Genomic DNA, 16,667 nt, shown 5'->3' on the forward strand with positions numbered 1-16,667 from the left:
CTGGACAAGTCATTTCTCCGGGCTCAGCTACCTCAACTGGAAAATGGGGCTGGAGACTGTGAGCCCCATTTGGGACCGGGACCGTGTCCGACCTGATTTCCTCGTGTCGGCCCCAGGCCCGGAGAAGTGAAGTGACTTGCCGAACGTCAAGTCGGGATTTGAACCCATGACTTCTGACTCCAAAGTCCGGGCTCTTTCCACCGAGCCCCGCGTAAGCGCTGAACCGATGCCAAAATGGAAATAATTAGAGTACCAGCGTGGCTCAGTGGCGGCATGGCTCAGTGGAAAGAGCACGGGCTTTGGAGTCAGAGGTCATGGGTTCAAATTCCGGCTCTCCCAATTGTCAGCTGTGTGACTTTGGGCAAGTCACTTCACTTCTCTGGGCTTCAGTTCCCTCATCTGTAAAATGGGGATTAAGACTGTGAGCCCCCCGTGGGACAACCTGATCACCTTGTAACCTCCCCAGCGCTTAGAACAGTGCTTTGCACATAGTAAGTGCTTAATAAATGCCATCATAAAAAAAAAAAAAAAGGGCCCGGGCTTTGGAGTCAGAGGTCGTAGGTTCAAATCCCGGCTCCGCCAACTGTCAGCTGTGTGACTTTGGGCAAGTCACTTTACTTCTCTGGGCCTCAGTTCCCTCATCTGTAAAATGGGGATGAAGACTGTGAGCCCCCCGTGGGGAGCACCTGTATATATGTATATATGCTTGTACATATTTATTACTCTATTTATTTTACTTGTACATATCTATTCTATTTATTTTATTTTGTTAGTATGTTTGGTTTTATTCTCTGTCTCCCCCTTTTAGACTGTGAGTCCACTGCTGGGTAGGGACTGTCTCTATATGTTGCCAATTTGTACTTCCCAAGCGCTTAGTACAGTGCTCTGCACATAGTAAGCGCTCAATAAATACGATTGATGAGGATGATGATGTCTCCATATGTTGCCAACTCGTACTTCCCAAGCGCTTAGTACAGTGCCCTGCACACAGTAAGCGCTCGATAAATACGATTGATGATGATGATGATGACAACCTGATCACCTTGTAACCCCCCAGCGCTTAGAAGAGTGCTTTGCACATAGTGAGCGCTTAATAAATGCTATCATCATTATTATTATTATTATTAGAGTGCCTCGCAAGCGGTAAGCGCCGAATGAAATATAAGTGAAGGAATGACCGAATGAAGAAGAAATGCCACCGCAGGGATGAGGATTCCGCGGCTCGGGCCCCGGGGCCGGGACTCACCGTGGGTGATATTGAGCTCGTTTCCTATGGCCAGGCTCCAGACTCGGCCTCGGACGCTGGGCGGGATGCCCTGCCACCACAGATCCCGCACTTTCCGGGAGCAGCACCTGGAGGGAAGAGCCGGAGGGGGAGCGGTGGCGGAGCCGCCCACCCCCACCGTGGCCTTGCTACCATCATCAATCAATCAATCAATCAATCAGTCAATCAATCGTATTTATTGAGCGCTTACTATGTGCAGAGCACTGTACTAAGCGCTTGGGAAGTACAAATTGGCAACACATAGAGACGGTCCCTACCCAACAGTGGGCTCACAGTCTAAAAGGGGGAGACAGAGAACAGAACCAAACATACCAACAAAATAAAATAAGTAGGATAGAAATGTACAAGTGAAATAAATAAATAAATAAATAAATAAAATCGGCAATCGCATTTCTTGAGCGCTTACTGTGTGCAGAGCACTGTGCTAAGTGCCTGGGAAGTACAAATTGGCAACATATAGAGACAGATATACCAAATCCCGGCTCCGCCACCCGTCCGCCGTGGGACCCCGGGCAAGCCTCTCCCTCATCCCTCCTCCTTCCCCTCCCCACAGCATCTGTATATATTTTTGTACAGATTCATTACCCTATTTATTTTACTTGTACATAATTACTGTTCTATATATTTTGTTAACGATGTGCATCTAGCTTGACTTCTATTTATTCTGATGACGACACCCGTCCATCATCATCATCATCAATCGTATTTATTGAGCGCTTACTATGTGCAGAGCACTGTACTAAGCGCTTGGGAAGTACAAATTGGCAACACATAGAGACAGTCCCTACCCAACAGTGGGCTCACAGTCTAAAAGGGGGAGACAGAGAACAAAACCAAACATACTAACAAAATAAAATAAATAGAACAAAAAAAAGTCATCATCATCATCAATCGTATGTGGAGCACGTCCACATGTTTTGTATTGTCGTCCGTCTCCCCCTTCTAGACTGTGAGCCCGCCCGCTGTTCGGTAGGGACCGTCTCTATGTGTTGCCAACTTGTACTTCCCAAGCGCTTAGTGCAGTGCTCTGCACACGGTAAGCGCTCAATAAATACGACTGAATGAATGAATGAATGAAGTCGCTTCGCTTCCTTGAGCCTCAGTGACCTCATCTGGAAAACGGGGATTGAGACCGTGTGGCCCTGCGGAGCAGGGACTGGGTCCAACAGGATATAATAATGGTAATAATCAATCAATCAATCAATCGTATTTATTGAGCACTCACTGTGTGCAGAGCACTGTACTAAGCGCTTGGGAAGTACAGGTCGGCAATAATAATAATAATAATACTAATAATAATAATAATGATGGCATGTATTAAGCGCTTACTATGTGCAAAGCGCTGTTCTAAGCGCAGCGTGGCTCAGTGGAAAGAGCCCAGGCTTTGGAGTCGGAGGTTATGGGTTCAAATCCCGGCTGCGCCCATTGTCCACTGTGTGACTTTGGGCAAGTCACTTCACTTCTCTATGCCCCAGTGACCACATCAGTAAAATGGGGATTAAGACTGTGAGTCCCGTGGGCCAACCTGATCACCTCGTAACCTCCCCAGCACTTAAGAACAGTGCTTTGCACACAGTAAGCACTTAATAAATGCCATCATCATTATTATTATTATTATTATTACAAGGTGATCAGGTTGTCCCACGGGGCGCTCACAGTCTTCATCCCCATTTTACAGATGAAGTCACTGAGGCCCAGAGAAGTTAAGTGACTTGCCCAAAGTCACACAGTTTGGTTTTGTTCTCTGTCTCCCCCTTTTTAGACTGTGAGCCCACTGTTGGGTAGGGACTGTCTCTATATGTTGCCAACTTGTACTTCCCAAGCGCTTAGTACAGTGCTCTGCACACAGTAAGCGCTCAATAAATACGATTGATTGATTGATTGGCAGAGACAGGATTAGAACCCATAACCTCTGACTCCAAAGCTCGTGCTCTTTCCACTGAGCCATGCTGCTTCTCTATCCATCCTGGAGCTCGGCACAGTGCCTCGCACAAAGTAAGCGCTTAACCAATACCGGAATTTTTATTTCTAGGGGAAGCGGTCGGGAGGGTAACGCCTTGGCCGGCTTCGATTCCGATCCCCCCACCTACAACTCCCTTCCCTCCCTATCCGGCACGGTCTGGAGCAAACAGCCCGCACCTGGGAAGCAGAGGGCCTGGGTTCTAATCCTGGCTCCGCCGCTTATCTGCTGGGTGACCTCGGGCGAGTCCCTTTACTTCTCTGGGTCTCAGTTTCCTTCTCTAGAAAATGGGGATGAAATACCCCTTCTACCTCCTACTTAGCCTCTGGGCCCCACGTGGGACAGGAACTGTGTCCAACCTGGTGGTCTTGTATAATAATAATATAGTAATAATAATAATGATGATAATAATAATAATAATGATGATGATGGCATTTATTAAGCGCTTACTATGTGCAGAGCACTGTTCTAAGCATTGGGGGCGGCCCAGCGCTTAGAACAGTGTTTTGCACATAGTAAGCGCTTAACAAATGCCATCATCATTATTATTATTATTATTACAAGGTGATCAGGTTGTCCCATGGGGGCCTCACAGTCTTAATCCCCATTTTACAGATGAGGCAACGAAGACCCAGAGAAGTGAAGTGACTTGCCCAAAGTCACACAGCTGGCAGCTGGCGGAGCTGGGATTTGAACCCATGACCTCTGACTCCAAAGCCCATGCTCTTTCCACTGAGCCATGCTGCTTATCCACTCCAGTGCTTGGGACACACTAAACGCTTAACAAACACTACCATTATTATTATTGTTAATAATGATGACACTGGTATTAATAATAACAATAATTATGGTATTTTTGAACCACATACTATGTGCCTGGCACTGTTCTAAGCGCTGGGGCAGACAGAAGCAAATCGGGTCGGACACAGTCTCTGTCTCATAGAGGGCTCACAGTCTTCATCCCTATTTTCCAGATGGGGGAACTGAGGCCCAGAGAAGTGAAGTGACTTGCCCAAGGCCACCCAGCAGACACGTGGCGGAGCCGGGATCAGAACTCACGACCTTCCAACCCCCAGGCCCGGGGCTCTACCCGCTATAAATAAAATAAAATAAATAAATAATGGCATTTATTAAGCGCTTACTATGTGCAAAGCACTGTTCTAAGTGCTGGGGAGGCTACAAGGTGATTAGGTTGCCCCACGTGGGGCTCACAGTCTTAATCCCCATTTTACAGATGAGGTAACTGAGGCCCAGAGAAGTGAAGTGACTTGCCCAAAGTCACACAGCTAACAATTGGCAGAGCCGGGATTCGAACCCATGACCTCAAACTCCAAAGCCCGGGCTCTTTCCACTGAGCCATGCTATAAAACTAATGATAAGGCAGCTCTGTGTGCAGCCAAGTGAATTAATTATAATAATAGTAATGATGGCATTTATTAAGCACTTACTACGTGCAAAGCACTGTTCTAAGCACTGGGGAGGTTACAAGGTGATCAGGTTGTCCCAATGGGGGCTCACAGTCTTAATCCCCATTTTTACAGATGAGGGAACCGAGGCACAGAGAAGCGAAGTGACTTGCCCAAATAATAATAATGATAATGATGGCATTTACTAAGCGCTTACTATGTGCAAAGCACTGTTCTAAGCGCTGGGGAGGTTACAAGGTGATCAGGTTGTCCCGTGGGGGGGCTCCCAGTCTTAATCCCCGTTTTACAGATGAGGGAACTGAGGCACAGGGAAGCAAAGTGACTTGCCCAAAGTCACACAGCTGACAATTGGCGGAACCAGGATTTGAACCCATGACCTCTGACTCCAAAGCCCGGGCTCTTTCCACTGAGCCATGCTGCTTCTCAAAGTGAAGGTGAGAGCATTTCTTCCTAGAGTTGCTACTGCACTGTGGGAGGGAAAGGGGGCAAGGATGAATGAGGAACAGAGAAACCCATGCGGTCTGAGTCCGACGGCTCAGAAGCTGGCGTCGATGCCCTGGATGGGCGTCCCCCAATCAGTCAATCAATCAATCATATTTATTGAGCGCTTACTGTGTGCAGAGCACTGTACTAAGCACTTGGGAAGTACAAGTTGGCAACATATAGAGACGGTCCCTACCCAGCAGTGGGCTCACAGTCTAGAAGGGGGAGACAGAGAACCAAACAAAGCATATTAGCAAAATAAAATAAATAGAATAGATATGTACCAGTAAAATAAATATCAATCAATCAATCAATTGTATTTATTGAGCGCTTACTGTGTGCAGAGCACTGTACTAAGCGCTTGGGAAGTCCAAGTTCGCAACATATAGAGACGGTTCCTACCCAACAGTGGGCTCACAGTCTAGAAGGGGGAGACAGACAACCAAACAAAGTATATTAACAAAATAAAATAAATAGAATAGATATGTACAAGTAAAATAAATAAATACCAATCAGTCAATCGTATTTATTGAGCGCTTATTGTGTGCAGAGCACTGTACTAAGCGCTTGGGAAGTACAAGTTGGCAATCAATCGTATTTCTTGAGCGCTTACTGTGTGCAGAGCACTGTACTAAGCGCTTTGGAAGTGCAAGTTGGCAATCAATCGTATTTCTTGAGCGCTTACTGTGTGCAGAGCACTGTACTAAGAGCTTGGGAAGTACAAGTTGGCAACATATAGAGACGGTCCCTACCCAACAGCAGGCTCACAGTCTAGAAGGGGGAGACAGACAACCAAACAAAGCATATTAACAAAATATAATAAATAGAATAGATATGTACAAGTAAAATAAATATCAATCAATCAATCAATCAATCATATTTCTTGAGCGCTTACTGTGTGCAGAGCACTGTACTAAGCGCTTGGGAAGTACAAGTTGGCAATCAATCAATTGTATTTATTGAGAGCTTACCGTGTGCAGAGCACTGTACTAAGCGCTTGGGAAGTCCAAGTTGGCAACATATAGAGATGGTCCCTACCCAACAGTGGGCTCACAGTCTAGAAGGGGGAGACAGACAACCAAACAAAGCATATTAATAAAATAAAATAAATAGAATGGATATGTACAAGTCAAATAAATAGAGTAATAAATCTGTACAAACATATATCCAGGTGCTGTGGGGAAGGGAAGGAGGTAAGGCGGGGGGGATGGAGAGGGGGAGAGGGGACTGTGAGCCCACTGTTGGGTAGGGACCGTCTCTATATGTTGCCAACTTGTACTTCCCAAGCGCTTAGTACAGTGCTCTGTGCACAGTAAGCGCTCAATAAATACGATTGATTGATTGATTGAGTGATTGATTGATTGATTTAGACTGTCAACTCTTTTTGGTCAATAATAATAATGATAATGAAGGAAAGAGGGGGCTCAGTGTGGGAAGGCCTCCCAACCCCGTCCCGGCAGCGAGAGATGACGGCATCCGCCCCATGCCGTTAATGCAGGGGCTCGGGCCGGGTTTGGGGGGGAACCGTGGCCCGGGGAGGGGGGGCGGAGGGAGGAGGTCGTGGCCACTGGGACCCCTGAGTTAGTAGCCCTGGGCTAGCCGGGATGCCCCCCTTCCCTCCCGCCCCGAGCGGGCCCACGCCTCCGCTTCCACGCTCGGCTCCTCCGTGACCCGCCTCCGAGATGCTTCTGGACATATTAGGGAAGCAACGAGGCTTAGTGGAAAGACCCCCGGGCTTGGGAGTCAGAGGTCTTGGGTTCTAATCTCGGCTCCGCCACATAGCAGCTGGGGGACTTTCTAGACTGTGAGCCCACTGTTGGGTCGGGACCTTCTCTATATATTGCCAACTTGTACTGCCCAAGCGCTTAGTACAGAGCTCTGCACACAGTAAGTGCTCCATAAATATGATTGATTGCCAACTTGTACTTCCCAAGCACTTAGTACAGTGCTCTGCACACAGTAAGCACTCAATAAATACAATTGATTGATTGATATTCATTCATTTTATTTGTACATATCGATTCTATTTTATTTTGCTAATATGTTTTGTTTGGTTCTCTGTCTCCCCCTTCTAGACTGTGAGCCCACTGTTGGGTAGGGACTGTCTCTATATGTTGCCAACTTGTACTTCCCAAGCGCTTTGTACAGTGCTCTGCACACAGTAAGCGCTCAATAAATACAATTGATTGACTTTGGGCAAGTCCCCTATCTTCTCTGTGCCTCAGTTACCTCATCTGTAAAATGGGGGTGAAGACTGTGAGCCCCACGTGGGACAACTTGATTACCTTGAGTCTACTCCAGTGTTTAGAACAGTGGGTGACACATAGTAAGGGCTTAAATACCATCATTAGACCTTAGGCAAGTCACTTAACTTCTCTGTGCCTCAGTTACCTCATCTGTGAAATGGGGGTGAAGACTGTGAGCCCCACGTGGGATAACTTGATTACCTTGTGTCTACCCCAGTGTTTAGAACAGTGCTTGGCACATAGTAAGGGCTCAAATACCATCATTAGACCTTAGGCAAGTCACTTAACCTCTCTGGGCCTCAGTTACCTCATCTGTGAAATGGGGGTGAAGACTGTGAGCCCCACGCGGGACAACTTGATTACCTTGTGTCTACCCCAGTGTTTAAAACAGTGATTGACACATAGTAAGGGCTTAAATACCACCATTAGACCTTAGGCAAGTCACTTAACCTCTCTGTGCCTCAGTTACCTCATCTGTAAAATGGGGGTGAAGATTGTGAGCCCCACGTGGGATAACTTGATTACCTTGTGTCGAACCCAGTGTTCAGAACAGTGTTTGGCACATAGTAAGGGCTTAAATACCATCATTAGACCTTAAGCAAGTCACTTAACTTCTCTGTGCCTCAGTTACCTCATCTGTAAAATGGGGGTAAAGACTGTGAGCCCCACGCGGGACAACTTGATTACCTTGTGTCTACCCCAGTGTTTAGAACAGTGATTGACACATAGTAAGGGCTTAAATACCATCACTAGACCTTAGGCAAGTCACTTAACTTCTCTGGGCCTCAGTTACCTCATCTATAAAATGGGGGTGAAGACTCTGAGCCCCACGTGGGACAACCTGATTACCTTGTGTCTACCCCAGTGTTTAGAACAGTGCTTGACACATAGTAAGGGTTTAAATACCATCATTAGACCTTAGGCAAGTCATTTAACCTCTCTGTGCCTCAGTTACCTCATCTGTAAAATGGGGATTAAAGGTGTGAGCCCCACGTGGGACAACCTGATTACCCTGTATCCTCCCAGCGCTTAGAACGGTACTTGGCACATAGTAAGCGCTTACCAAATACCATCATCGTTATTATTATCGGCACGAGGCCCAGTCTGCGATGTTCTACTCGCCCTGGAAGTCGGTCAGACATCGTGAATAACCCTAAATATCTCCCACCGTCCGAAGCTCCGCTCCGGGCAATTAGACCGGGAGGAGTCCCGGGCCTGCCTTACATCGCTTCCCAGTTGGGGAGGATTTCGTTGTTCCAAGTCAGGACGGCGTTTCCGATGCTTTCTTCCAGTTTACATCTTTCTTCCAGTTGCTTTTTCCTCCTCTGGGCTTCCTTGAGCTCTGGCCGTCAATTAAAACACAAAACGACACCTATTAGGGGATGGGTGGGGGGGAAAAAGATGCCACTACTTCTTGGATTTCTTCAATCCACTGCATATACTTTTAGACTGTGAGCCCACTGTTGGGTAGGGAATGTCTCTATATGTTGCCAATTTGTACTTCCCAAGCGCTTAGTACAGTGCTCTGCACACAGTAAGCGCTCAATAAATACGATTGATGATGATTTACAGAGAAGCAGTGTGGCTACAGAGAAGCAGCGGGGCTCAGTGGAAAGAGCCCGGGCTTTGGAGTCAGGGGTCGTGGGTTCGAATCCCAGCTCTGCCGATTGTCAGCTGTGTGACTTCGGGCAAGTCACTTGACTTCTCCGTGCCTCAGTTTCCTCATCTGTAAAATGGGGATTAAGACTGTGACCTCCCGTGGGACGACCTGATCACCTTGTAACCTCCCCAGCGCTTAGAACAGTAATAAATGCCATTACTATTATTATTATTACTGAGCGATAACTCTGCAATGTAGTGACCGTCTGTGGGACGGGTTCCCTGCCCACAACGGGCTTACGAGAGTGGGAGATGGGCGTTAGTGTGAATAAAGAAATCACGGGGAGGTACGTGAGTACTGTGGGGCGAAAAAAGGGGGCAAATCCAAGGGCCAGGGTGCCCCAGAAGGGAGTGGGAGAAGAGGAAAGGAGGGCTTAGTCAGAAAAGGCCCCCCATGGGACAACCTGATCACCTTGTAACCTCCCCAGCGCTTAGAACAGTGCTTTGCACATAGTAAGCGCTTAATAAATGCCATTATAAAAAAAAAAAGAAGGCCTCTTGGAGGAGACGGGCCTTGGATAAGGCTTTGAAGAGGGGGAGAGTCACTGCCTGTTGGATATGAAGAGGGAGGCAGGATGCGGGGGAGAGGTCGGCGGTGAGATAGACGCGATCGAGGTACGGCGGGGAGGCTGACGTTTGAGGAGCAAAGTGTGCGGGTTGTGTCGTAATAGGAAAACGGCACGGGAAGGTAGGAGGGGGCAAGGTGATGGAGCGCGATAAAGCTGAAGGTAGGGAATATCCCCTTAATGCAGAGGGAGAGGGGCAACCCCTGGAGGTTCTTGAGAATGGGGAGATGTGGCCTGAAGGTTTCCGCAGAAAAATGATTTGGGCAGCAGAGTGAAGTATGGACTGGAGCGGGGAGAGACAGGAGGCCGGGAGGTCAGCGAGGAGGATGATGCAGTCATCCAAGCGGGAGAGGATGAGTGTTTGAGAGCTTCAACTCAATTGATACGTTGTCATCAATTATTCTGATGGCAAAGCAACATAAACAGGAAAGAGCTACTCAGGAAACCATCTATGAAACTAAGTTGACACTCATTCAGCCATATTTACTGAGCACTTACTGTGTACAGAGCACTGCAGTAAGTGTGCTTGTCATCACTTGGGGCTGTACCTACACTGCACAGGGTGGGTGGAGTGTGTGGAGTGTTTGTCAAAGACGAGTGTTTCTGGAGTCCCAATCTGTCTTTGTCTGTCTGTCTGACTCCGTCCTCTCCTGGTTCTCCTCTTATCTCTCCGGTAACACAGAGGGAGATGGGCAACCCCTGGAGGTTCTCGAGAATGGGGATACGTGGCCTGAAGGTTTCCGCAGAAAAATGATTTGGGCAGCAGAGTGAAGTATGGACTGGAGCGGGGAGAGACGGGAGGCCGGGAGGTCGGCGAGGAGGCTGATGCAGGCATCCAAGCGGGAGGGGATGAGTGTTCGGACTGACGTGGGAGCGGTTTGGATGGAGAGGAAAGGGCGGGTTCTAGCGATGTTCACGGGCCGAGGGCTCGGCAAAGATTTCAGCCAGGCAAAATGACAACTGAGTAAAACCTCAATTCAAAAACAGGTGCCATCTAGACTGGAAACCCACTGTGGGCAGGAAATGTGTCTGTTTATTGCTGTATTATGCACTTCCCAGCACAGAGTATTCATTCATTCAGTCATATTTCTTGAGTGCTTACCGTGTGCAGAGCACTGTACTGAGCGCTTGGGAAAGTACAGTACAGCAATAAAGAGAGACAATTCAGTCAATCATATTTATTGAGCGACTACTGTGTGCAGAGCTCCCACGATGAGCTCACAGTCTAGGGCCGGAGCGCGGGGGGAGACAGCAATACAAATAGACATCAACAGAAGTGAAATTATAAGTAAATTACAGGTATATACACAAGTGCTGTAGCACGGTGCTCTGCACACAGTAAGCACTCGATAAATACGACAGACTGATCCAGAAGTGGGTTCTTCAACATGACATATTTGGGAGGTGCCCACTACTTTGCTAAGTATCGGAAGGACCAAATCCCTCCAGCCAGATGGAAATAATCTCTGCAGAGGGTCTCAGGAAGGGCGGCTAGTAAGCTCCAAGGCTGGGAGAAGTTTCTGTTTTTCAACACTTTGGAAGCCATCGATTTTTCCAGTGGGTGAGGAGCCCTTAAGGGACGGCAAGCTTCGGGGTTCCAAAAGATCAGCCACCCCAAGTTTACGGAAGCAAAGGGGCCTAGCGAAAAGATCGCAGGACTGGTGGAGTCAGGGAATCTGAGTTCAAACCCGAGCTCCACCACCTGCCTGCTGGGTGACCCCGGGCGAGCCGCTTGCCGTCTCTGTGCCTCAGTTTCCCAGGCTGGAAAATGGGGGACTGAAACACGCGCTCTCCCTCCCCTTTGGACCGCGAGCTCCTTGTGGGATGGGGACTGCCTCTGAGAAGCCGCGTGGCCTAGCGGGAAGAGGGTGGACGGGGGAGGACGTGGGTTCTAATCCCAGCACCGCCACTTCCGCTGCGTGACTTTGGGCCAGTCGCTTCGCTTCTCTGAGCCTTGGTTTCCTCGTCTTCAAGATGGGGACACGCTACCTGTTCTCCCTCCTATTATGTTGCCAATTTGTACTTCCCAAGCACTTAGTACAGTGCTCTGCACATAGTAAGCGCTCAATAAATACGATTGATGATGAGTACTAAGACTGTGGACCCCATATGGGACGGAGACTGCGGCCAACGGGATTACCCTGTACCTACCCAGTGTTCGGAACAGCGCTGGACACACAGGAAGAGCTTAACGAATATCATAATAATTATTGTTAACTGACTGCACCTCATCTACCCTAGTGCTCAGTACAGTGCTCGGCCCGTGGTGCGGGATACCTCTCGGGAGATGGCTGCGTTACCTCGTTTTTTGGCCTGCACCACCATTTCTTCGTACTGCTGCCTGTGTTTCTGAGCTTCTTCTGCGGGTTTGGCAGGGAGGTTTCTGAAGAGGAAACAAAGGATTTTCCACTACTCTGGGTATCACTCAGAGTCTGGGGCCTCAGGAAGAGAATAAGGTGCAAAATTTAGTGAAAAAAGAGCATTTTTGTTTTACATACATATAAAAAAAGATACAAAGTGGTAAAAATCAACAGGTGTGAACAACAACAACAAACAAGGCAAAGGTTCAAACGATTCTCATTCACACACAGCGACATTAACTTCACCCAAGTACAGAAACGGCATCGTGGCCTGGTGGAAAGAACGTGGGCCTGCGAATCGGAGGACCTGGGTTCTAAACCCGATTCTGCCACTTAGCTGCCGTGTGACCTTGGGCAAGTCACTTCACTTCTCTGAGCTGCGGGTCCCTCACCTTCAAGACGGGGATTCGCTATCTGTTCTCTCTCCGATGTAGACTGTCGGCCCCATAATAATGATGGCATTTATTAAGCGCTTACTCTGTGCAAAGCCCTGTTCTAAGCGCTGGGGGGTTACAAGGTGATCAGGTTGTCCCACGGGGGGCTCACGGTCTTAATCCCCATTTTACAGATGAGGTCACTGAGGCCCAGAGAAGTGAAGTGGCTTGCCTAAAGTCACACAGCTGACAATTGGTGGAGCCGGGATCTGAACCCGTGACCTCTGACTCCAAAGCGCGGGCTCTTTCCACTGGGCCACGCTGCTTGATCTTTTCTCTAAATGGAGAGGATGACCATGGGTATATGTTGCCAATTTGTACTTCCCAAGCGCTTAGTACAGTGCTCTGCACATAGTAAGCGCTCAATAAATACGATTGATGATGACGGGTGGCTCTGTGTATTCCGCATCTCCGTGAAACCACACGCCCCGGGAAGACTCAGGCCACGTGAATGACACAGACGAAATGGGTGTGACAGAGGTGGCGCCCGGCTGAAGACGTCCTGTTCCGGAGCCGGGGGAAAAACGGGAATCTCTTGCGCTCCGCAGCCTGGTTTCCAGGCCACGGGACAGAGCGCAGTGCCATTCCCGGAGAAGCAGCGTGGCTCAGTGGAAAGAGCCCGGGCTTTGGAGTCAGAGCTTATGGGTTCAAATCCCAGCTGTGTGACTTTGGGCAAGTCACTTCACTGGGCCTCAGTTTCCTCATCTGTAAAATGGGGATTAAGACTGTGAGCCCTTCCATGGTACAACCTGATCACCTTGTAATCTCCCCAGTGCTTAGAACAGTGGTGTGCACATAGTAAGCGCTTAATAAATGCCATCATTATTATTATTATTATGGGTGGCTCTTTGTATTCCGCATCTCCGTGAAACCACGCGCCCCGGGAAGACTCAGGCCACGTGAATGACACAGACGAAATGGGTGTGACAGAGGCGGCGCCTGGCTGAAGACGTCCTGTTCCAGAGCCGGGGGGAAAACGGGAATCTCTTGCGCTCCGCAGCCTGGTTTCCGGGCCACGGGACAGAGCGCAGTGCCATTCCCAGAGACGCAGCGTGGCTCAGTGGAAAGAGCCCAGGCTTTGGAGTCAGAGGTCGTGGGTTCAAATCCCAGCTGTGTGACTCTGGGCAAGTCACTTATCTGGGCCTCAGTTTCCTCATCTGGAAAATGGGGATTAAGACTGTGAGCCCCCCCGTGGGACAGTCTGATCACCTTGTAATCTCCCCAGTGCTTTGCACATAGTAAGCGCTTAATAAATGCCATTATTATTATTATTATTATGGGTGGCTCTTTGTATTCCGCATCTCCGTGAAACCACGCGCCCCGGGAAGACTCAGGCCACGTGAACGACACAGACGAAATGGGTGTGACAGAGGTGGCGCCTGGCTGAAGATGTCCTGTTCCGGAGCTGGGGGAAAAACGGGAATCTCTTGCGCTCCGCAGCCTGGTTTCCGGGCCACGGGACAGAGCGCAGTGCCATTCCCGGAGAAGCAGCGTGGCTCAGTGGAAAGATCCCGGGCTTTGGAGTCAGAGGTCGTGGGTTCAAATCCCAGCTGTGTGACTTTGGGCAAGTCACTTCACTTCTCTGGGCCTCAGTTTCCTCATCTGTAAAATGGGGATTAAGACTGGGAGCCCCTCCGTGGGACAACCTGATCACCTTGTAATCTCCCCAGTGCTTAGAACAGTGCTTTGCACATAGTAAGCGCTTAATAAATGCCATCATTATTATTATTATTATTATGGGTGGCTCTTTGTATTCCGCATCTCCGTGAAACCACGCGCCCTGGGAAGACTCAGGCCACGTGAATGACACAGACGAAATGGGTGTGACAGAGGCGGCGCCTGGCTGAAGACGTCCTGTTCCGGAGCCGGGGGAAAAACGGGAATCTCTTGCGCTCCGCAGCCTGGTTTCCGGGCCACGGGACAGAGCGCAGTGCCATTCCCAGAGACGCAGCGTGGCTCAGTGGAAAGAGCCCAGGCTTTGGAGTCAGAGGTCGTGGGTTCAAATCCCAGCTGTGTGACTCTGGGCAAGTCACTTATCTGGGCCTCAGTTTCCTCATCTGGAAAATGGGGATTAAGACTGTGAGCCCCCCCGTGGGACAGTCTGATCACCTTGTAATCTCCCCAGCGCTTAGAACAGTGCTTTGCACATAGTAAGCGCTTAATAAACGCCATCATTATTATCATTATTATGGGTGGCTCTTTGTATTCCGCATCTCTGTGAAACCACGCGCCCCGGGAAGACTCAGGCCACGTGAACGACACAGACGAAATGGGTGTGACAGAGGCGGCGCCTGGCTGAAGACGTCCTGTTCCGGAGCCGGGGGAAAAACGGGAATTTCTTGCGCTCCGCAGCCTGGTTTCCGGGACACGGGACAGAGCGCAGTGCCATTCCCAGAGAAGCAGCGTGGCTCAGTGGAAAGAGCCCGGGCTTTGGAGTCAGAGGTCGTGGGTTCAAATCCCAGCTGTGTGACTTTGGGCAAGTCACTTCACTTCTCTGGGCCTCAGTTCCCTCGTCTGTAAAATGGGGATAACCTGATCACCTCGTACCCCGCAGTGCTTAGAGCAGCGCACACAGTAAGCGCTTAACAAATACCACCCTCATTATTATTTCCAGGCTAAATGTGCCCGTTTTCTGCGAGGACAAGGACAGTCCAGGAACTTTTCCTCTCTTCACCGAGTTCAGATTGTCCCCCATGGGGCTCGCAGTCTTCACCCCCATTTGACAGATGAGGCAACCGAGGCCCAGGGAAGTGAAGTGACTTGCCCAAAGTCACACAGCTGACAACTGGCGGAGCCGGGACTTGAACCCATGACCTCGGACTCCCAAGCCCGTGTACATATATACACAAGTGCGGTGGGGCGGGGAGAGGGGGGTGGAGAATAGGGAGCGAGTCGGGGTGATGTGAAGCAGCATGGCTCAGTGGAGAGAGCCCAGGCTTTGGAGTCAGAGATCATAGGTTCGAATCCCGGCTCCGCCACACGTCTGCTGTGTGACCTTGGGTAAGTCACTAAACTTCTCTGAGCCTCAGTTACCTCATCTGTAAAATGGGGATTAAGACTGTGAGCCCCACATGGGACAACCTCATTACCTTGTTTCCCCTCCCCAGTGCTTAGAACAGTGCTTTGCACGTAGTAGAATTGCTCAATGGAAAGAGCCCGGGCTTCGGAGTCAGAGGTTGTGGGTTCAAACCCCGGCTCCTCCAATTGTCAGCTGTGTGACTTTGGGCAAGTCACTTCACTTCTCTGGGCTTCAGTGACCTCATCTGTAAAATGGGGATTAAGACTGTGAACCCCCTGTGGGACAACCTGATCACCTTGTAACCTCCCCAGCACTTAGAACAGTGCTTTGCACATAGTAAGTGCTTAACAAATGCCATTATTATCATTATTATAGTAAGCGCTTAACAAATGCCATTATTATTATTATTATTACGTGGTGGGGGGTAGCTGAGTCTGGAAGGGATTGAGAGTGTACGATAGATGAGACCGGGCTTTGGAGTCAGAGGTCATGGGTTCATATCCCAGCTCTGCCAATTGTCAGCTGTGTGACTTTGGGCAAGTCACTTCACTTCTCTGGGCCTCAGTTACCTCATCTGTAAAATGGGGATTAAGACTATGAGCCCCCCATGGGACAACCTGATCACCTTGTAACCTCTCCAGCGCTTAGAACAGTGCTTTGCACATAGTAAGCGCTTAATAAATGCCATTATTATTATTATTATTATTATTATTATTATTATTATTATTATAGATGTATTAGACACAATCCCTGCCCCTGAGGAGCTTACAATATGCTGAGTGCACAGCACTGTACTAAGGGCTTGGGAGAGTACGTCAGAGTTGATTTTTTTTTTAGCATTTGTTAAGCGCTTACTATGTGCAGAGCACTGCTCTAAGCGCCGGGGGGTGGGGGGGTATACAAGGTGATCAAGCTGTCCCACGTGGGGCTCACGGTTTTAATCCCCGTTTGACAGATGCGGTAACTGAGGCTCAGAGAAGTGACTCGCCCAAGGTCACACAGCGGACATGCGGCGGAGGCGGAATTCGAACCCAGGACCTCTGACTCCAAAGCCCGGGCTCTTTCCACTGAGCCACGCTGCTTCTCTAGAGAGTTGGTAGACCCTCTCCCTGCCCTTGAGGAGCTTACCGTCTGCTGTGCGCCGAGCCCTGGAGAAGGGCTTGGGAGAGTACAACACAACCAGCAGACCAGAAGTGTGGCCTAGTGGATAGGACCCGGGCCTGGGTTC

At 49.3% G+C, this 16,667-nt stretch overlaps 1 protein-coding gene across 4 annotated transcripts in view; it reads right to left on the bottom strand.

Moving 5' to 3' along the window:
* TBC1D14 (TBC1 domain family member 14) overlaps positions 1 to 16,667 on the bottom strand; it is a 139,747-nt gene that overhangs the window by 41,926 nt on the left and 81,154 nt on the right. For all 4 annotated transcript variants that reach the window (XM_038745072.1, XM_038745073.1, XM_038745070.1 and 1 more), the window contains 3 exons: positions 11,927 to 12,009; positions 8,626 to 8,743; positions 1,247 to 1,353 (listed from right to left, as the gene is read on the bottom strand). In XM_038745072.1, the coding sequence (XP_038601000.1) occupies positions 1,247 to 1,353; positions 8,626 to 8,743; positions 11,927 to 11,951 (250 nt within the window). In that variant the 5' untranslated portion in view covers positions 11,952 to 12,009. The remainder of the gene's footprint in view (positions 1 to 1,246; positions 1,354 to 8,625; positions 8,744 to 11,926; positions 12,010 to 16,667) is intronic.

This window comes from Tachyglossus aculeatus, chromosome 4 (assembly GCF_015852505.1).
Source record: "Tachyglossus aculeatus isolate mTacAcu1 chromosome 4, mTacAcu1.pri, whole genome shotgun sequence".
Taxonomy (NCBI): Eukaryota; Metazoa; Chordata; class Mammalia; order Monotremata; family Tachyglossidae; genus Tachyglossus; species Tachyglossus aculeatus.